This window comes from Phaethon aethereus (assembly GCF_964289735.1).
Source record: "Phaethon aethereus genome assembly, chromosome: Z".
NCBI lineage: Eukaryota > Metazoa > Chordata > Aves > Phaethontiformes > Phaethontidae > Phaethon > Phaethon aethereus.
This window is the reverse complement of record NC_138577.1, coordinates 52,318,151-52,339,671: the sequence shown is the minus strand read 5'-3', so window position 1 is coordinate 52,339,671 and position 21,521 is coordinate 52,318,151. Positions and strand designations below refer to the sequence as shown.

Below are 21,521 nucleotides of genomic sequence, written 5' to 3'. Positions count from 1 at the left end.
ATGTTGATGGTTGCTATACAATCGATTGCGGCTATTATTGATTGAGATAGATACACATTTGCTTTATCAATCATAGGTACTCTTGCTAGTGGTGATTTTTGTGGTAGTACACTTCCTAGTGGTGATTATTTTGTAGTAATCCATAATAAAGTAGAGAAATTTAGGGGATGAAGCCTCCATGTCCTCGTGCATTACAGGATTCTGCAAATTCTGCGTATACCTGCAGGCCAGGTCACCCTTTAGGCTGTGGCAGGGCTGGAGACTGGCCATGCTGCGGCATTGCAGGCCCGGGAGAGGCTGGAGGGGGTCCAGTGCTGCGGGCTGGTCAGGCCACTAAGGTGTGTTAGTGCACACAACATCTACCAGAAAAGGCAATTCTGGTGTCAAAACCTGTAATTCCCCTTTAGGTCACCTAAAGAACCGTGCCTGGTTTTTTTCCAAAGTTAGGCTGAGTTCATGTCTACCAACCTTAGTAGGCATAAAAATAGGGTAATTGTTTTGTAGTTGTTCTTTAGCCCCAGTCAGAATATTCTCTCCAAGAGAACAGGTGTTCAATCAAAATATGAAACAGCCTGATCAGTTCTGATAAGTAATCCTTGATTATCTCAATACCAGCATTTATTTTAAAAGGGGATTAGAGTTTAAATACAGCCGAGGACTTCTCGGAAGTAGCATACAGCAGTGTAAAATAATGTGTTGGACACAAACTGATGGCTTTCCAAGTACCTGTTTGAAACAGTGGACTGCCCGGAACAAAGGTGATGCTGACTCGTGCTCGGCGGGGCAGCAGTGGCGGTGCACCCGGTAGGACCGTGGGAGGGAAGGGCACGGGCCGCGTTCGACCATCACTTCCGCCTCCGCCACTTCCCCGCTCCTGCGGACCGGAACAGGACGGCGGTCGCCATGGCGAAGCGCGGGCAGGTGCGTGTGGCGCGCATGCGCGGCGGCATGGCCGGGACGCGGCGGGGAGAGGGCGCCAGCGGCCGCCGCTGCCCCCTGAGGGGAGCGCTTGACCTCCCTCGGTAACGCCGCATCCTGGCCGCGTCTCCTGAGCCTGGCGGGGCGGGGGGGGATTAAGGCCTTCCCCGGAAGTCGGGGATCGCCTCGATGGAAATGGAGCTGGGGCCGGTGGGGAAGGGACGGGGATCGCTCGCGCTGTGAGGCAGCGGTGCAGGCTGCCGGCGCTCCCCCTTCCTTTCGTTCGCGCCTTACAGTGGCCGCGGGGCCGGCTCTGCCCTGCCCGGTTTGGCCTGCGCCTCGCGTGAGACCGGGAGTTACGCGTGCTGTGGCGTGCCACAGGCGCGGGGCTAAAGCAGCCGCCGGTGGGCCCTAGACTATAAATTACCTATTTAGGGAAGTTTTTCCTTGTATGTCACTGGAGGGTAGGAACGTTTTTCCTAGTAGGTCCTAGCTTTTATAGCGTCGTCAACAAGAGACTTTCAGTGCAAGAAGGAAACAAAGCTGGGTAATGGAAGGTAGGGTTTTGCATGCAGAGGCCGTTGTGGAGAAAGGAAACCAATGAGAGGACAGTAGAGGTTAAAATACATGAAGAGCATGAATTGCGTTGGGGAGATGAAGAAAAAGACATAAGAATTATTTAAACCTTTCCTCTTTAAAGTGTAGAGTATTTCTGGGGGGAGCTGAGCCCCTTTTTCAGAAGTGTTCTAAAGCCTAGAATTAGAGGTACTAGTACACTTGAGGTGTTAGGGGAGTTCTGTGTTTCATTAGGTGACTGTAGAGCTCAAAGGATTCTGTGCATTAATGTGTCTTGCTTCGAAGTCATCTAATATAACTGCTCTGTGGTTGGCCTGGTGAAGAACATTCCAGGAGTGGTTTGCAGTAATAGGCAAATAGCAGAGGAAGATGTCTGAAATTTGTTCATCAAAGAGCTGAGAATAACTGTAGAACACTTCTTCATGTTTCACCATACATGTCTGTCTCAAAACCATTTGTAATACTAGCTTTACTATTTGTGAAGATGGCAAAAATATTATGGGGTGGAAATATTTCAGCATGTCCTGTCCAAATAATTTAGTCAAATTTCTTTGCATCTACAGAACAAGAAATTTACTTGCTGGCTTTTAATTCTGTTGGTTTACTTTCCACAGATTCAGCCATCTAGGGAATGCTGCAATTAAAGGCAACAAGGTTCTGTTCAGTTGCTAATTAATAAGGACACAGAAGCTGAAAGGGAGTTAGCAGACTCCATCTTCTCTTTTAAACGTCTCTGCTCAGATTGATTGTCAAGTCACATACTAATGTAAAGGTGACAAAACTTTTTTATGTAGGTATTCCTTAGACTCTTACACAACTGAGAATGTACTAGTTTGTCCTGTTTCCAGAAAGATGAGTATATGATACTGCATTACAGAACAGGATGCTAAATGATGAATCAGTAGAAGTTATGACATGGTCTAATCCATGTGGTGAAGCCAGATTTGAATTTGTTCATATCTGAAGTTCTCCCTTAATAGCACGAAAGTTGCAGTAGTGTTATTTTAAGGAAGCAGTACTGAACTCCAAGGTTGCCTGTTCTTAACTATTTATGTCTTCTTCCTTTTCCTAAAAACTGTCTTTTTGTGCATGTACACTTCTAGATGAATTATCTCAAGGTGTAGCCAAGTGACCAGCTCAGCAGAGGGTGAGAACTTAGCTTGAAAACCTAAAAATTTTGCTGGGACTTAGGGAAAAGAGGAGAGTTTATCACCTTTGGAAGAAGGGGAAGGCAACTGAAGAAGAATACAAGGATCTTGTTAGGTCAAGCAGAGACAAAATTAGAAAGGCAAAAGCCCAGCTAGAGCTCAATCTGGCCATGGTGGTAAAGGATAACAAAAAATGCTTTTACAAATATATTAACAACAAAAAGAGAGGCAAGAAAAACCTCCATCCCTTACTGGATATGGGGGGGAACATTGTGACCAAGGATGAGGTACTTAATGCATTCTTTACCTCGGTCTTTAAAAGCCAGACCAGGTATCCGCAGGATATTCAGCCCCCTGAGCTGGAAGACGGGGATGGAGAACACAATAAACTCCTCATATTCCAGCAGGAAACAGTTAAGGACCTGCTATGCCACCTGGCTACCCACAAGTCTATGGGGCCTGATGGGATCCACACAAGAATACTGAGGGAGCTGATGGAGGAGCTTGCCAGGCCACTCTCCATCATTTATCAGCAGTCCTGGTTAACAGGGGAGGTCCCAGAAGACTGGAGGCTTGCCAATGTGATGCCCATCTACAAGAATGGCTGGAAGGAGGATCCCAGGAACTACAGGCCTATCAGCCTATCCCCTTCGGTACTGGGGAAGATTATGGAGCGGTTGGTCTTGAGAGTGGTCACAGGGCATGTGCAGGACAATCAAGGGATCAGGCCCAGCCAGCATGGGTTCATGAAAGGCAGGTCCTGCTTGACCAACCTGATTTCCTTCTATGACCAGGTGACCGGCCTAGTGGATGAGGGAAAGGCTGTGGATGTTGTCTACCTGGACTTTAGTAAAGCCTTTGACAGCGTCTCCCACAGCATTCTCCTGGAGAAACTGGCGGCTTGTGGCTTAGACAGGTTTACTCTTCACTGGGTAAAGAACTGGCTGGTCGGCCGAGCTCAGAGAGTTGTGGTGAATGGCATTAAATCCGGCTGGTGGCCGGTCACAAGCGGTGTCCCCAGGTCTCGGTTCTGGGGCTGGTCTTGTTCAGTATCTTTTGATGATCTGGATGAGGGGATCGAGTGCTCCCTCAGTAAGTTTGCAGATGACACCAAGTTGGGTGGGCGTGTTGATCTGCTGGAGGATAAGAGGGCTCTGCAGAGGGATCTGGACAGGCTGCATCGATGGGCTGAGGTTAACTGTATGAGGTTTAATAAGGCGAAGTACCGGGTCCTGCACTTTGGCCAAAACAACCCCATGCAACGCTTGAGGGTTGGAGAGGAGTGGCTGGAGAGCTGCCTGGCGGAAAAGGACCTGGGGGTGCTGGTTGACAGCTGGCTGAATATGAGCCAGCAGTGTGCCCAGGTGGCCAAGGCGACCAACAGTGTCCTGGCCTGTATCAGCAATAGTGTGGCCAGTGGAGTAGGGAAGTGATTGTACCCCTGTACTTGGCACTGGTGAGGCCGCACCTTGAATCCTGTGTTCAGTTTTGGGACCCTCACTACAAGAAGGACATTGAGGTGCTTGAGCATGTCCAAAAAAGGGCAGCGCTCTTTGGAACAAGCTGGTGAGGGGTCTGGAGCACAAGTCTGATGAGGAGCAGCTGAGGGAACTTGGGTTGTTCAGTCTGGAGGACGCTGAGAGGAGACCTTATTGCTCTCTACAACTACCTGAAAGGGGGTTTGTGGCGAGGTGGGTGTTGGTCTCTTCTCCCAAGTAACTAGTGATAGGATGAGAGGTGCCCAGGGAGGTGGTGGAGTCACCATCACTGGAAGTGTTCAAAAAACGTGTGGACGTGGCACTTCAGGATATGGTTTGGTGGGCACGGTGGTGTTGGGTTGGTGGTTGGACTTGATGATCTTAAAGGTCTTTTCCAGCCTTAATGACTCTGTGAAAATGTGTTGATGTCTGTTCGAAGGAGTAGCTTTCAGGGAAGCTTTTACCATTTCTCTCCCTGTCATTGGCAGATTTAAAGCAGAGGCAACACTTTTTTTCATGGCCCTGCCAGAATGTTTTTATTGGGCTTTTGCTTTTAGGAGACAGTCTTGTTTGCATCTCCAGCTCACAGGTACAGAGCATGCTGATAAAGATGGTGGTCACTTCTCTGTGTTTCCTCTGTGTCCTCCTAAGAAATTTTTTGACTGTGTGACTAGGATTTTGATTAATTGTGAGAAAACAGTTGAAGATTATAATGAAGTACCTGGAATTGTGGATTTTAGAGGTTCCAAAACACACTAGGAAGTACTAGAAATAACTTCAAAAGGTATCTCATTATCAAGATTTTTTTGTTGTTGTTGCTTGTCACAGATTCCTGTCAATGTCAGACGAAGAATGAAAAAAGTCTGATAAGGACTTGAGGATTTCTGTAATTCATTACAGTCTGTATGAATAAACAACAGAACCACATGACTGTGAGCTTGTGATTTGCAAGGGTTTTGCTTTACATGCATACTGAGATGTGTCATTGCTACATTGTAAATACTAATTTTTTTAGTGTTTTTACTGAAATTTTTATTTGCTGATCTGGCAGTTATATTTAGGGAAGGACTTAGCTTTGTGTTGGTTTTGCTGTAGAAGATTATGCCCAGGTATAGTACAGAGATATGAAAAATAACTCTTGAATTAGTTAATATACAGTTTGAGATAGTTTTGAAATTAACTTTTCTCACACTGGATTGTAAGTGTGAGAATACTTAGCCATTTATATGTCTGTCTTTTTTTCATAATTGGGTAATATCCAGTGATACACCCTTGATAGTCCCTTCAAGTGACTTGACTTTGAGAGTTATACTCATTCTGTTGGGTTTATTTGATATTGGCACAATAAACATGTTTGCATCAATGTATTTTCAGATTATATTGCCATCATGCCAAATAATTACGTAGGAGTGTAGTGCTAGTACTCTCTAGCATCTGAGATTAATTTGAAAACTCTAGAACTGTCTAGGATTTTGATTTCCTCATATATACTTTGTCTGCAAGTTACTTGATCAGAAATTGAGCTAAAGTATCTTAGAGACTGATTCAATACCGAATTCTGTACCAAATGGGAAGACTTATGAAAGATCAACCAGAACACTCTTAATTGCAACATGTTCATTTTAACTAAGAATCCTGCTAGCAAAAAGGTAATTCTATTGATGTTGTATTGACAGGTTTTGAAGCTTTTTAAATTATTACACAGAACCCGGCAAGAAGTTTTTAAAAATGATACCAGAGCCCTTGAAGGTGAGATGCTTTTTTGTGTGTTGTGGATGCTTACCTATCTTTCTGTGGAGCTTTCTTCTCTGAATAAACAGAAGAAGAATTCTTAACATAATCTTCTTTGAAATTATTTCTTTCCACATTTTATAAGTAATCACTGTGAAAACTTGTGTGTCCATAATCAGACATCCTTTAATTTGAAACAGAAACCTGGTTGTTAGGCTCAAGCACTCAACCCATACTTCATAAGGAAAACATCTCTTTTTGGAACCTTGGTGATCATCCTGGGATTTCTTTTTGCCCTGTTGGTTTCTTTTTAACTTTTCAGTTCAGCCAGAGCCCGTTTAACTGTACTAAGCATTTGACTTGATTCTTTTTATGTACAGTTGCTCCGAGCTTTTTTAGCAAACCAACTTTGAGTAGTGGCTTCTATATGTTAGTTATTTCTAAAGCTTGGAATGCTAGACAGGCAATCATATTTTATTCCTGTATCAATCAACTTAAAATAGGACATCATCTAAATTCCATGGAAATCTTACATTAAAATACATTGGGCAGAGTGCACCAGGAGGGTGCTATAAAAGACTTGGGATTCTGAGCTTTGAGGCAGTGACAAAGACAAGATACAATTTTTTGTTCACACTTCAGTTTTTTTGCTTACTTCATTTAGCTGCAAGACAAAAGATAAATGAAGAATTCAAAAATAACCAAGACGAGACATCTGAAGAGAAGATAAATGAGGTACTTCTCATTTTCATTGGGTTTTATTTTCCACTTTGTGTAAGAATACTTAGATAGGAGCTTTTTACTTAAAGGATCTCTAAACCAATGTAAGTGCTTATTGAGACATTGTGAGAGCCAGGTGACTTTAAAAGGCTTTTACATGGATCTTTGTTTATAAATATATTGATACCTCCATTGGTATTAATAGTATGTTACAGAATTTTGCACATACAAAAATACATAAGGAGAAGTGTCTTCTCGTAGTTCAATATGCTTATTTTGAAGCTTATAATAAAATTATGGAAAAATGTTTTGTGTTGGTGTTTTCATGTAAATATTTTGTATACTTTACTTCATAATATCTATCTGAGCTCTGATCACTTAAGTTTACCTGGTCTTTGTTGTCTAAACAAGCACACAAATATACAGAGAATTTACATAATCTGTTCAGATACTGGCAGACAAGAGAAGGTATTTTGATTTCTGATGACAAATGAGGTAGCATCTTTTATGGGAGACAAAAAGCCAAATGATCATGACTATTTTAATATAGAGGTATTAATTATATTATGGGAGGGGTTGCTGCTTCTTTTCTTACGGTGCATTAAAAGGAGTAAAACACTCTGTTAACTCACTATGTAAGTTACCTTTGCTCAGTTGTTATCTTACCACTTTTTACCAAGTCATTTTTCTAGAACTTACTGAAGCCTGAAATGGAACTTCTGTATTTTACATATTTTTAATTCTTAAGATCCATACAGCATGAATAATTTAGTCCTTGTCATTCAGCCTCTTAACACACTGTATTTATATTTACATTGGCATTGGGCACTGATTGGAAGAAAGTGCCTCCATCAGTCCTTTGCAGAGGTAAATCTAAACCTTTGCATCATACCAACCACTGGACAGTAACATAAATAGTTCTGAGCATTTAGTTAGGACTTTCTACCATTTCTGCTTGTTATCAGGCCCTGATAGTATTACTTCCGTGTATGTGTTCCTGGTATCTGATCTCTTGAATTGTATGTTCTTTTTGTTACAGGTGTACAGGAAAAATACTTGCTGTAATTTTTAAATCTGTATTTGTTAGGAATGGCAACCTACAAAGTAACACATATGCAACTTTTTAATATGGATTAACTGATACCTTGATTAAATGTCAGTGGAAGAAATTCTAGTGTTTGATCACAACTACAGAATCCTAGAACATCATAGAAGCTGTCATATTTATTATATACATATATATATACACACCCCGAATAGAATTGGATGCAGAGGAACTGAATCAAATTATATACAGGACTTGTGAGAATTTTGGCACTTGCTTGCATAAACATGTGTTCTGCTTTGGACAGCAGCTAAAAAAAATAAATACTGACTGACCCAATGTGCATTGCTTTGCCAGAATAGAAAGCTGCAATGTCTTCTACTATGACATCAGATACTTAGTTATGTAGTGACCTAAGGAGGTAGGAGTAATGATCTGCAGCATTAGAACATGAGATGTGGCAGCTGAACCTACTGCAGCATTTTAGTTCAGATCAGGAGTGCACTTCTGAAGTTACCTTGGTTACCTCCACTTCCTGTAGTGTGGCTTGTTCCATGAAGCAGTCTTGAAGCAAATGGCAGAATTCGTTAAGATGAAATCTGAAGTGGAAGGTGTGCTTCAGGAGCATGGAGTCTAGCTGCTAGTGGGCATTTCATAGGGAGAAGTGGAGGATACCTAACCCAAACTCCTAAAAGGGAAAGTGGGGAGGAGGAATGCAGTGTAGATGCCAAGCCTTGAGCTCTAACACTTGCAAAGATCCACTGCTGGGTGTACACAGTACTTCCTAGTGTAAGCATGTCTCCCAAAGTGTCTCACTTGTGCAATTTCATTTATGTCTGACACAGGTATCATGCAAATAAGTATTAGGCTTCTCTTTAATCACTCAGCAAAACTAGCAAGGGTGCTTCTGCTTATCCTTTTAATGAGGGAAGGAATTCTAGGCCTTTTGCCAAACAGTAATGACTCTGCTGATATTTAGACAGTGCCTTGTTCCTCTACTGCTTTTATGTGAAACCTCAGTATTCTTAATTCTTGTCATGTTTTGCCCTTATTTTTGTCTCCTTATTTCAAGAGCAGCAATGTTAAAAGAACTACATTGCCCTTTCAGTAGGGGTAGTCAAATGTTACTGAGGCATTCACAAATGTCTTTGATCATTGGAAACTAGTTACTTGTTTTAGTTAGTTGCATTCTACCTTATTCATTTGCAGTTTTAATTGGGTGTGTAGATTTTCTACTGCTGTGTGTTACTGAGCAGAAGTTTGCTTCCTCTCATGCTGTATTTCAAGGTAGCTTATGTATCAACCTGTAATTATTACAGGATCCCCAAAGTAAAAGCTATGTATAAATAGCACATAACTAACTGAACAATAGAACTGACTGGCTTCATTATTTGAATAGTTATCTAGTATGGAATATACCTTCAGAAATAATTACATATAATTTAAATTACTCTGCTGTTTTGTTTTTTTCTTTCTTTTACTAGCTTCTGAAAATAGCTTCAGATGTTGAAGTGATTCTCAGAACTTCTGTTATTCAGGCAGTTCACACAGATTCCAACAAAATATGTGAGTAAAGCTGCATGCTGAAAAGATGTTCGAAAATGTTCAGTAAATAAATATAAAACTTGAAAACTAAGTAAAGGGATAGAGAGGGCAAAAGTCTGTCTCTCTTTCATTTCTCTGCCCAAACCCTTAATTTAAGCCTATTGACTAATGTCACTGTGTAGGAGAGGTGGAGGTTTCCAAGGTATAAAGTTTCTACACAAATATTTTGAAATACAGAGGCTGGCAGAAAAGAAGCAGTGACTGCATTTAATGCCCTCATTGAGAGAAAGAAGTTATAACTTGGTACCTTAACTATTAGGAGTGACAGCAATTAGTTAGCAAGTCAGCATGTATCTGCTGGCTAGTCAGTCAGTGTATGTCTAAATGTAGTAGCCACAGTATCGATAGGTGCTTGCTCTATCAAATAGGGAGAAGTTGCCTGAGGAGAATTAACTAATGCAGTATGTACGCGGTCCATAGAATAGCTTTTACGTTGAGAATTGAGTGTTCTTTTCCAAAACCTTGTTCTGACAATTTAAGTTTCAGATTTTGCCTTGGAGGATTTATGACACAATGATGGCCCTGATGCAAAGCCTGTCTAATTCTGAAGTTTTCATTCCTGGTTTAGGAGTTCTTTTATCTTACAGTCAAACAAGAGAAGTAGTAGGTTCAGCATGCAACTGCGTGGTAGAAATCTTCAGCCGTGTTACATTGTTTTCTTTCACTTCTGTTTAAGTGGTGTCTGTAAAGCTTTGTAACTCTTTTCAGTTTTAGATTTGGTAGAGCATTTAATTTTAAGAACAGCCATTATGATCAAGGGCAAAGATATGTCTAGACCAGTATCGAGTCTTCCACAGTGATCCTAGGCAAATGACAGTAGAAGAGTAGGAGCAGAGCAAGTGAACTTTCATATCTTCCAGCTGTTTACACCTGGCAGCACTTCCTGAGGCAGGGATGGTTTCTGTTTTAGTTATCCTTAGTGGGTTGCTTTCTCATGAACTTGCTCCTGTCAACCTGTGCAAATTTACTGCATCCAGGAACCTTTGACAAAGAATTTACTCTGGGTTTTATGAAGAGTCACTGGCTGTGGTTTTGAATCTGGTCCTACTCTTCAATTCCTATCCATTTTACTATATAGCTATTAGTATTCAATGGCTTGATGTCCACATGGAGATCACTGATGAGTGGTGTCCCTCAGGGGTCAGTACTGGGACTAGTACTGTTGAATATCTTCATCAGTGACATCGGGGGATCAAGTGTACCCTCAGCAAGTTTGCATATGACACCAAGCTGAGTGGTGCAGTCCACAAGTGTGGACCCATGCGTGTGGGGCACCCAGCACTCCCATGTAGGGGGGACCCATGCATGTGGGGCACCCAGTACCCACGCCCAGCAGGGACCCGTGTGTGGGGGCCACCCAGTACCCCCACCCAGAAGGGACACAGGCATGTGGGGCGCCCAGTACACCCACAAAGGGGGACCCATGCAACCCTCTGGACCATGCCATCCAGAAGGACCTGGACAAGCTCGAGGAATGGGCCCATGTGAACTTCATGAGGTTCAACAAGGCCAAGTGCAGGGTCGGGGCAACCCTGTATCAATACAGGCTGAGGGATGAAGGATTGAGAGCAGCCCTGCTGAGAAGGACTTGAGGGTACTGGTGAGTGAAAAGCTGGACATGAGCCAGCAATGCACGCTCAGCCCAGAAGGCCAACCGTATCCTGGGTTGCATCCAAAGCAGCGTGGCCAGCAGGTCAAGGGAGGTTATTCGGAGAGCCCACCTGGAGTACCGTGTTCAGCTCTGGAGCCTTCAGCACAGGAAAGACATGGACCTGTTGGACTGGGTCCAGAGGAGGGCCACAAAAATGCTCAGAGGGCTGGAACATATGTATGAGGGCAGGCTGAGGGAGCTGGGGTTCAGCCTGGAGAAGAGAAGGCTCTGGTGACACCTTTCTTGCAGCCTTCCAGTACTTAAAGGGGGCTTATAAGAAAGCTGGGGAGAGACTTTATAGCAGGAGTTGTTGTGATAGGACAAGGGGTAATGGTTTTAAACTAAAGAAGGGTAGATTTAGATGTGATATAAAGAAGAAATTTTTCATAATGAGGGTGGTGAAACACTGGCACAGGTTGCCCAGAGGGGTGGTAGATGCCCCATCCCTGGAAACCTTCAAGGTCAGTTTGGACGGGGCTCTGAGCAACCTGATGTAATTGAAGATGTCCCTGCTCACTGCAGGAGGGTTGGACTAGATGGTCTTTAAAGGTCCCTTCCAACCCAAACCATTCTACAATTCCATGGTTTTCACCAAGCTGTTCATGAGTCTTTAAGACCCTTATTGCCCCTCTTTTGTTCCCCGCCACCACCATGGAACAGCTTCTCTGTGAAACAATATGTGAATGCCTGTGATCATTCTGTTGCTATTCTCTGCACCCTCTTTTATTCTACTATATCTCTTTTAAGATCATTTAGAGCTTGCTTTCTGAATCAGAGCTGAGCACTGTCATCAAGCCAGGCATTTATACACCACCAATGGTACAGTGATGTTTTCTCTTTCATTCTCCATTGGTTTCCCAGTCATTCCTAATTCTGAATTTAATTTTTGGCTGCTGTGCGTACATATATTTATTTATTTTAACAAAATTATCTTGTATTTATTAATGATCATAGTCAGTTTTGAACCTGTCGCTTTCTTTGTGAAGCTTATAATTTTTTGACCTGTCTGCATTGCATGTGTCAATGTTTGATTTTGTGTCTCATTTTGCTGGTTAGTCAGTCAAGTCTTAAGCTCATCCTGCAATTCTTTACAGTAAGCCGTTTTCTTAAAGAACTTTTTCAGGATGTTATAATTAAAAAAATGTTCTTTTCCAGGTTAATTACAAATATGTTGAACAGCACAGATGCCAACAGAAATACCTGTAGAACTCCCCTTTTGACATCCCTCCATTAGGAGACCTGTTCATTTATTGCTCACTTCCAACAGTTTAACCAGTGACTTATCCATGCAACACCTTCTGTCACAAGAAGGCTGTTGTTTTCTTAGAAGTGTTCACTGAGGAACTTTTGGGAATCCAGACATATTGTGGCAGCCCTCCAAGACCTGTTCAGACAACTCCAGCAGGCACTGTAAGGCAGAACTTCCCTTGCAAAAGCCACATGAATTCATGTTCAAATACTAATTTATATTCTAATACTATTGTGAGTGTGTAGGGATGGAGTTAGGACAGCCAGAACCCACCTGGAGTTGATCTTGGCAAAGAGTGTGAAGGACAGCAAGAACAGCTTTTACAGGTATAGCAGCAGCAGAAGGAAGATGAGGGAGAATGAGGACCCACAGCTGAATAGGGCAGGGGACCTGGTAACAAAGGACATGGAAGAGACTGAGGTGCTCGGTACCTTTTTCATCTCAGTCTTTACTGCTAAGGTTTGCCTTCAGGAATCATGGGCCTCAGACCATCAGGAATGTCTGGAGCAAGGGTGACTTTTGGTACAGGAGGAAAATGCTAGGGAACATTTAAACATGTTCCCTAGGGGCATACAGAGATCCATGGGACCTGATGTGATGCACCCTTGGGTGGTGAGACATTGGCTAATGTCATTGTGAGGCTACTCTTAATCATCTTTGAAAAGTCATGGTTATCAGAGGAGTTGCCTGAGGACTGGAAGAAAGCAAATGTCACCCTTCTTTTCAAGAAGGGCAAGGCAAGGATCTGGGAGACTGGTCAACCTCACCTTGTTCCCTAGGAAAGTGGTTGAGCCAATCCTGGAGGCTGTTTCCAAATGTTTTAAGAACAGAATGGGGACTGGGAGTAGTCAGCAAGGATTTACAAAGGGAAGATCTCTGACCAATCTAATACCCTTTTACAGTGAAATTACTTGATTTGACGCAGCGGACAAGGGGAGAGTAGTGATGATTGTCTGTTTTGACTGTAGCAGAGTTTTAATGCTGTCTCCTTTAAAATCTCAAAAAAAAAAAAAAAGTGACAGAATTGCACCCACCTAACTTACAGACTTCTTAAAGAAGTGGTGGCAATGACGTTTGCATGGAAGAAGGAGGTCTTCCAGAATCTAGTACTGGCCAGGAAAACTTTGTCCTGCAGCAAAAAAATCTGGAGTAGATCTATGCATTTGACCTCCTTATGAATGCAAAGGATGTTATTATGCAGTCTCTTGCCCATTCTTTTTTTTAATTTATTTTCTGTATCTATTTTGTATAGGTCTAAGCTTTGCTTCTCACTCTGTAATTGATCTTACTGCACTAAACAAAACAATAATCTTGAAACAGCTGTCACAGTTTGAAAACTGTTTTGTGTGTGTTCTGAATATATATTGAAGTGAGAAATATTTGGTCTTGATAATGTAATGAATCACCAATTAAAAGACCAGGAATGCTTTAGAAAAGAAATCCAGAGCATCATGATAGAAGTTCACAAAATAAGAATAAACAATATAAAAGAAAATTTATAGAATGGATATTCTTACTTGTTGTGGTATAATTAAAATGTAAAAAGCATTCAGTGAAGTTGAAATTTACATTCAAAGCTAATACCAAAAAAAATGCATTTTTATTTTACACAATAAATTATTCTTAAAGGTCATGGCAATGAAAAATCTTTGTGGCCAGGAATAAGATATTACTCAAAATACAAAAAAGCAGAAGATCAAATGATGCTTGGCTTGATACTGTAGTGAAAGAGTAAAAGCAAATCTCCTTACAGAAGGAATACACAGACCTTTGTACCATGTTAAATTGATCAGTAACACAACATTACTCCTAAGTACCATTCTTTGAGCAGGCTTCTAGTGTGTTTGCATCTTTCCTAAGAATCCAGCTTTGATTAGTCAGATTAGCACTCTGAACTAGGAAATTCTAGTATAGCTCTTACTATATTATTAATGTCACTGGTAGCACAGAGTGTGCCATTAGAAAATTTCTGAAAGCAGGAATTCAGAATTTTTGGGGAGTTGAGTTAATTGTCACCATATTTTGACAGTTTATGCTGAATAGCATAAATAGGTGCACTGTGTGAAATTACACCCATAGATGGGTGTGGTTTCCACTGCTGCTCTATTTCATTTAATATCTCACCCTACTGTTTCCATCCTATGTTGTTTGTAAAGAAGAGTTGTCTGAGATTAAAAAGAGGAAAAATGTTGGAAGTGGGACTTCAACGTCCCACTGAATCTATGGCTAGATGTTGTCGTGGTTTAACACTGGCTGGCAGCTAAGCCACTCGCTCACTCCCCCCACAGCAGGATCAGGAAGAGAATCGGACGAGTAGAAGTGAAAAAACTCATGGGCTGAGATAAAAACAGTTTAATAGGTAAAGCAAAAGCCACGCACGCAAGCAAAGCAAAACAAGGAATTCATTGACCACCTCCCATTGGCAGGCAGGTATTCAGCCATCTCCAGGAAAGCAGGGCTCCATCACGTATAACGGTTACTTGGGAAGACAGATGCCATAACTCTGAACATCTCCCCCTTCCTCCTTCTCCCAGCTTTTATTGCCAAGCACAATGTCAAATGGTGTGGAATAGCCCTTTGGTCAGTTGGGGTCAGCTGTCCCGGCTGTGTCCTCTGCAAACATCTTGTGCATGTAATGATGAAAACACCAAGTGGATCATCTCACTTTCCTTTGCTTTTTGGCACCTAGGAACCAGTTTCTGGCAGGAAGTTTGTTGTATGTAATGCCTCTGTAGGTTTATGATTCTCCTTAGGTAGCGCATTTTGAATGAGTATTTAAGAAAGTTTTAGCAGAACAAAATCAACCTTTTTGATCCTTAATCCTTATGCTCTGTGGTAGCTTTTGTAGTGCCAATAGAATTACAGTTTAACTCCCTCAGCTAATTACAGTTAGCTTTTGTGGTACCATCTTGTATTAAATAAGAGTCTTTGGACAGATTTAATGCTAAAAAAGTGGAAGTGCAGCCCTAAGGTGGCTGCTTGAGTTGCTGTTTGTTGGCAAATAAGTGACCTCAGATGAAGAGTTTACTTCTTATAGTGCTTCATCTTAAGTGTTACATGTTTGTTTTGGAAACTTTCTAGGTGAAAGTTTACTTTGCTGTAATAGAAAGTATATTTGCCTATTTCTTGTAAAATACTTACATTTTGGGCTGTATTTAAATTTGTATTATGTCGTTGCTTCATCCTAAGCGATCGCCCCACTGCCCAAAAAAAGATTTAAGTGATCAATTGCTATTTGTATGAAAGAAGGGCAGAGAAAAAAGAAACTAGGAAAAATGTTTCAGAAACCTGTTGCTGCAGCTGGTTTTCCGAAGCGAGTTACTGTCAGAATCTTTTCACTCTAATTTAGCTACATCTAGTGTTTTGCTTCTTTTTTTTTTTTTAATGCAATTCTGAATCTCTCAAACAAAATAACTGAAAAGAAAGCCAAAGACTTGTCTTAGGCAGTGAGAACAAATATTGGTAAGGGGAACATTTTCCCTAATCAAATTAAATTGTTCTGTGCTGTCATAGAGGCAGTGTAGAGGGCAATGTTATTATTTTAAAAGAATTTGAGATGCACTGGTGTATAGTTATGTTGGGATTCACTGGTAAACCTTTTAAAAAAGAAAAAAAAAAGAAATGAGGCTGAGGTTTTCTTACTAAAGAGAAGACAATTTCAATTAGAAGCTTGTTAGTCCTATTAGATAGATTTTTCTGAATTTTTTTTTTTATGTTTCAGTCTGAGTTACATTACTCAGTAGTATATAAATGTTCTGTTGATTTCACTTTAATTTCAGATTAAGCTGATACAAACAGAGTTTGCATTTTAGTAATACACCACACATGCAGTATGTTCTGATGATTCTGATTTGGTGTGTTGGCAGTGTATGTTCAAAACTTAGCTTTGAAAAAGAAGGTTAAAAATTCTTTCAATCTTTATTTGTTTGGACTTTTGTTTTTCAATACTTTATATCCAATTCTGTTTTTCTTTGCTATTTCTGTTTCATGTAACTATTCTGGGTGTGTTGGTCAACATGTTTTGTCATAGATAAAATACTTGTGAGAAAATTTAAAAGTAATACAATTTAATTTTTACTTAAAGCTCTTAGAAACTTAATAAATGCATCAGTATCAGCACACAGATGCAGAAGGAACATACCTTCAAGGAATCCGTTTTCTTTGTTAGAAGATAGGGGATATCAGTGCACTTCAGACAGAATGTTAACTCATTACACACACATACACACAAACACACAGATTTACAGGTTTACTGTACCTGTTGCAGCTGTCTGACTTAGTCGAAGTACATCATTATGAGCACACTGCACTTCTGTGACGATATAGTGGCCATAATTTTCATTTGATGCCTTTTTTTCCTGTTGGCCTTTAAAACAGGTGTGGCAAGATGAATTTTACATATCCGATTCCAGGATGTTGGGTGAGAGAGCTAAGTCAAATTTAATACTCATTTTGGAACTGTTGAAGTAAACATAATCTGACTCAGGCATGATAAAATTACCATTCTTTCAAAGCTACTGCAACGCTTTTATAATTCTTTTGTGGATCCTTAATGCTATTAAAATATTTTCAGTGCTTGTAAAAGGAAAAAGGGAAAGGCAATATTCTGACCAACAGTAGGTAAAAATCTTTAATACAATTTTGTCTTGGGTAGATACCATGATGTTGCTTGTATGCTTACCGGAAGTTCAGGTTTTCATTGTAGTAACCTGATATTTTGTTTGTAAATGTGAAAACAACTTTAGAATTTTAAATAGTATTTTCTATAAGATTATATTCTTACAGGCTTTTTTTCTATTACAGTGCTCATACCCAGGAAAGATCTGCTACAAGACAATACTCCTTACTTTGATAAGCCAACAAAAAAACATGAATCCTGAGGAAAATATGCCATCCTCCCCAGGAGGTTATCTGTAATGAGATCTCTGAAAACCAGTAGTGGGTGGATACCTGCTTTAAAGCTAAATTTTCAAAACAGTTAAATACTGTTACCAGGAGAGCACACTGAAATTAAGTCACTGCTTTTATTGAGTGCTGTGATATCATAATGTACTTCTGTGGAAGATACTAATACTTCCACCCAAACTGAAGATGCACAGTTCTCTTAAAAATAAGACTGCTGAATTGTGTTACTTCAGCCAGGAATGATTCTAATTATGAGAACTGTCAGATAGAGATTTTTTCCCTAGCAATCTAGAGTTTTTCAAACCTAAATACACATTAAATACAGTTTTTAATCCTGATAATATTTATTTATAAGTTTATTGTCAATCATATGCTGCTTTGAAATAATGAAAAAACATCTTGTGGCATTTACCATTAAATTTATGGTTTGCATCAAAAGCATGATTTCTGAAGTTGTCATTAATTGTACACTAATATACTGTGATGTTTGAGAAAGTTCTTAAGGTTTATCTGAATAAATTCTTCAGGTTTTGCAGATGGGAGAGTGTGTGTAGTGTTTTTCTTCTCCTCCACACCTTTGAACAAGCAGGAATGTCAGGGTTTGAGTTCTTAGATGACAGCAGAACAAGAGAACCCAGTCACAACCTAACTTAAGGGTGTTGTTTTACGTCATACAGTTTATGAATTTAAGGTTTCCATTTTATCTTGTGATTATAGAGTGACTTACTGAGGCATTTTCCAAAGAAAAGAGGCTTGTTGCTTAGTAGCAATTGATCTGACTTGCCTAGAGTGAATTTATGGTGTGTTTATTTACTGAGCCCTTATCACTTCCATTTTTTTAGAGGAAGCTTATTTGCTTCTTGTGGAATTCATCACAATGATCTGTTCACTTTCATTTTAATTGGAACCAGATACAACTACAGTGATACATAGAACCTTCTCTGTGTGAAACTGGGAACAGGCACCATACTAGGATCTAAATACCTTGCAAAGGAGTGAGTTAGCTCAGTAATACCTCTCAGCTCTATTTCAGGTCCCAATGATGTTTATTTTTAGTAAGCTGCCAAGATGTCAATATTGCATATCCATGGGGGTTCTAACGTGTCTCCACTGATGGAATAAAACGGAAGACTAGTGCCTGCATCCAGTCTCTTTTCCTCACATGGCATGTCAGTGCGGTAAGTACTACTTTCCTCAGAACTATTGCCTCCAGCCGCCATCGGCAAGGCAGCCAGCAGTGAATACATTGTCAGTAACCCTCTTTGGATTGCGCTGATACTCCCTGCGTTGTAACTAGAAGGCAGCAGGCAAATGATGTGAGATAGCAGGAACTGCACTCGTGAGCTGCACTCATTTCATTCTATTTGTTGCAGTCTAGTGGCTCCACTACACAACAGATGTCTTGGTCTGTAGGGGCTGTGGTGGTCTAGGCCTCTTGTGTTGCTTACTTCCCTAAGGACAAGGCATATTCTGCGTCTGGTTTCCCATCCCCTGCAGCCTGCCTACATTAACTTTTTACCATGAGGAGCATAGAGAGGGGTATGCAAGGGACAGAAAATAGAAGGTAGTTGCAGCTGTCAAGAGAAAACAAAGAATGTTACCTCAAGCAAAGTGACTAATTTTTAAGCAGAAATAATTAAACAGAGGTCTGTCAAGAATGACAAATTATACAACCATTAAGGTACGCATCCCACGGCATGCTGGAGTTGGAGGGAGTTAATCTCTTGTAGACCCACTGAGGGAACTGGGGTTGTTCAGTCTGGAGGAGAGGAGGCTGAGGGGAGACCTTATCGCTCTCTACAACTACCTGAAAGGGCGCTGTGGTGAAGTGAGTGTTGGTCTCTTCTCCCAAGTGACTAGCAATAGGACAAGAGGAAATGGCCTCAAGTTGTGCCAGGGGAGGTTTAGATTGGATATTGGGAAAAATTTCTTCACCGAGAGAGTGGTCAGGCATTGGAAGAGGCTGCCCAGGGAGGTGGTGGAGTCATCATGTCTGGAAGTGTTCAAAAAATGCGTGGACGTGGCACTTCAGGATATGGATTAGTAGGCCTGATGGTGTTGGGTTGATGGTTGGACTTCGTGATCTTAAGATCTTTTCCAATCTTAATGATTCTGGGATTCATTGCTTTAGGCTATGGGAGTAGTGTATTAGCAATTTCATCCTCCAGATTGATTTCATAGAACTGAGGCCTGGTTAGGTCTTCACTCTTTTGGTAGTGACGTAAAACAGCATTGCCTGTTAACCACGCAAAATACGTACTAAAAGACCTACTTATGTCTACAGTAGATGGCAGTCTTCTGTATGATGTTTGTAGAAACTGCAAGTGGAGAAACTGTTTTCATGTGACTATTGCTTCGGTATTGTTCTGCTGTCATGTGTTTTACCTTTCTATTTTTAACAAGAAGTAACACATTAATAGAAAGATCATACGGAAATGTTAACTTACAGGATCAGGCTTGGGATTCGACAGGCATTTGTGTGCTTCATCTTACCTGCATCTTGAATACTCGCAATAAAAATACAGAATGAGTCACCCAAATCACATGCACAACTGCTGAAAATAAAGGACATTCTAAGAAAACAGTTGCTGGAATTTAATGGTCTTCAGAGCAATTTTCTGTACACTCTTGCACAGTATGTTTATGGTCTGTGCATTAACATTCCACGTTCTTGCTGTCCTTGTGCATTCCGGGGCAGCAAAGACAAACTGAATTTTGCAGTGCTGAGATGAGGAAAATCAAGTTGATAGGGAAAAGACTGCCAGTGTAAGAGACTGAAAGGCCTATTTGTTGCCCTTGTTTCAGTGTGATCTTAAATAGGAATCCAGGGGGTATCCGGACCAGGATAAATAAGAATCCAAATAAGGAACTGGGCCTAGAAGTACCTTAGAGTTGGTCACTACCTGGGCCCAGCAGGTGTTTGCTTTCTGCAAATTTTAACTCCAACCTTGAAAGATTCTTACAAACCTGCTTAATGAGCAGCTGGTAATTAAAGGCTTCTCTGTGCTAGTTGGTGGTAGTGGTTGTTCTCTTTCCCGTATTCCATGTTTACCTGTTGGTTCATGTTCCAGTACCCAGTCATTTCCCCAGCTTCCCTTTCCAATTTCATTTCACTCTGGGTGTGAATCTGTTCTTGATACTGCTGGCTTTGTACTCATACATATCTTATTTTCCTTACTTACTATTGATAACAAATAATGTTAAAAAGACAAGGGATACTGTTGCATTCCCTCTGCAAAGTTTAAATTGTTAGCTGAAACTGTTTAAAACATTTCAGGGGCTTTCACTTAATGTCTTGGAATGGGAAAATGTTGGTTCTTTACAAAAGAAGCTGTAATTTAGTAGGCTTACAATATTGTGATTCAATCACATTAAACTTTTTTGGGTTTACTGGAACTGTAGAATTTTAGAGCAGGCGTATGTGCCTTTCTTCCAGATCATGCATCATCAGTCTGAAAAGGTAAGCCGTAAAGGTGATAGTTCTTTAAACTATAGTTTAACTATGTCTTATGTTAAAAAAAAATCTGTAGAGATCTTTTGCAGGCAGGCAGGAAATTCTGTTGAAAAGGGCTAACTGCCTGTTCAGCTACTATAGCCACAAGGTCAGTATGGTCTAACCACGGGGTGTTGCTCTTTGGAGGTGCCTTTGTGACCTGTAGGGGTACACTAGCAGTGCGGCTTAGCAGGACCTGGTATTTTAAAGGCAAGTTTTCAGGTCTACTCAAGGTAGTCATGTGCTTACACAGAGTTTGGCAGAACAGATGTCATACATAAGAAAATTCTAAGCACTTCAACTTTCGGCATCATCCAGCAGAGGTATGTCTGTTTAGAGCCTTCGGCCTTGGTGTTCTCCTTCATCAAGTGTTGACTTTGTGTATACTGTGGCTTTCATGAAAGCATTAAATACAGCCAAGGAATATTTCCTTTTTAAATATTAAGTTTTGGCTCTGTTCTAACCACCTTTCCCTCTCCTTAATTTAGCAGTTTCAAAATACAAGGTTTCTTCAGGTGTTTGGGTTTTTTTTCTGCAAGCAGTAGCTCAGGATAGGGATCAAGCATGGTATTGGTATATTTGCATAGCCTACTATTCCTAAAACACAGGTGATAGATTTATTCTGTGAATTGATTTTGTTTGTATGGGTAGGATTTGTGTTGAAGTCTTTATGTCTTCAGGTGAAACAAGGTGGCTTTTCTAATTTAGCAGGGACAAATTAATCCCTTTCTCTTTCCTGTGCACTTTGGTAAAGGAAGCATTTAGTTGCTATTTTTACAGGGAGTGCTGTTGTACACCACAAAATGACTCCACAAGGAGTTGATCTGGAAGTAGCAATAGCCGTTTAATCTAGGCAAGTGGCCTATACCTTCCGCAAGGGACGGAGTTCTCGGGCAGTTTTTTAGGTAATAAGAGATCAACAAGCCTGTGGCAACTTCAGTGACTAAATGTAGCATTAGCACTTACTCTTTTTGTTAGAAGTCATGCCAGCTGAAGGAGCTG

The 21,521-nt window shown here is 40.8% G+C and overlaps 1 protein-coding gene across 1 annotated transcript; it reads left to right on the top strand.

Annotated features, from left to right (window-relative positions):
• Nucleotides 1-903: 903 nt before the first annotated feature.
• Nucleotides 904-17,001, top strand: LYRM7 (LYR motif containing 7; the record flags this gene model as incomplete). The annotated part of the gene is made up of 6 exons (XM_082013306.1): nucleotides 904-1,022; nucleotides 4,678-4,837; nucleotides 5,797-5,869; nucleotides 6,516-6,586; nucleotides 9,101-9,182; nucleotides 16,925-17,001. 6 exons carry the CDS (start codon nucleotides 904-906, stop codon nucleotides 16,999-17,001), a joined length of 582 nt encoding a protein of 193 aa, XP_081869432.1.
• Between the last annotated feature and the right edge of the window lie 4,520 nt (nucleotides 17,002-21,521).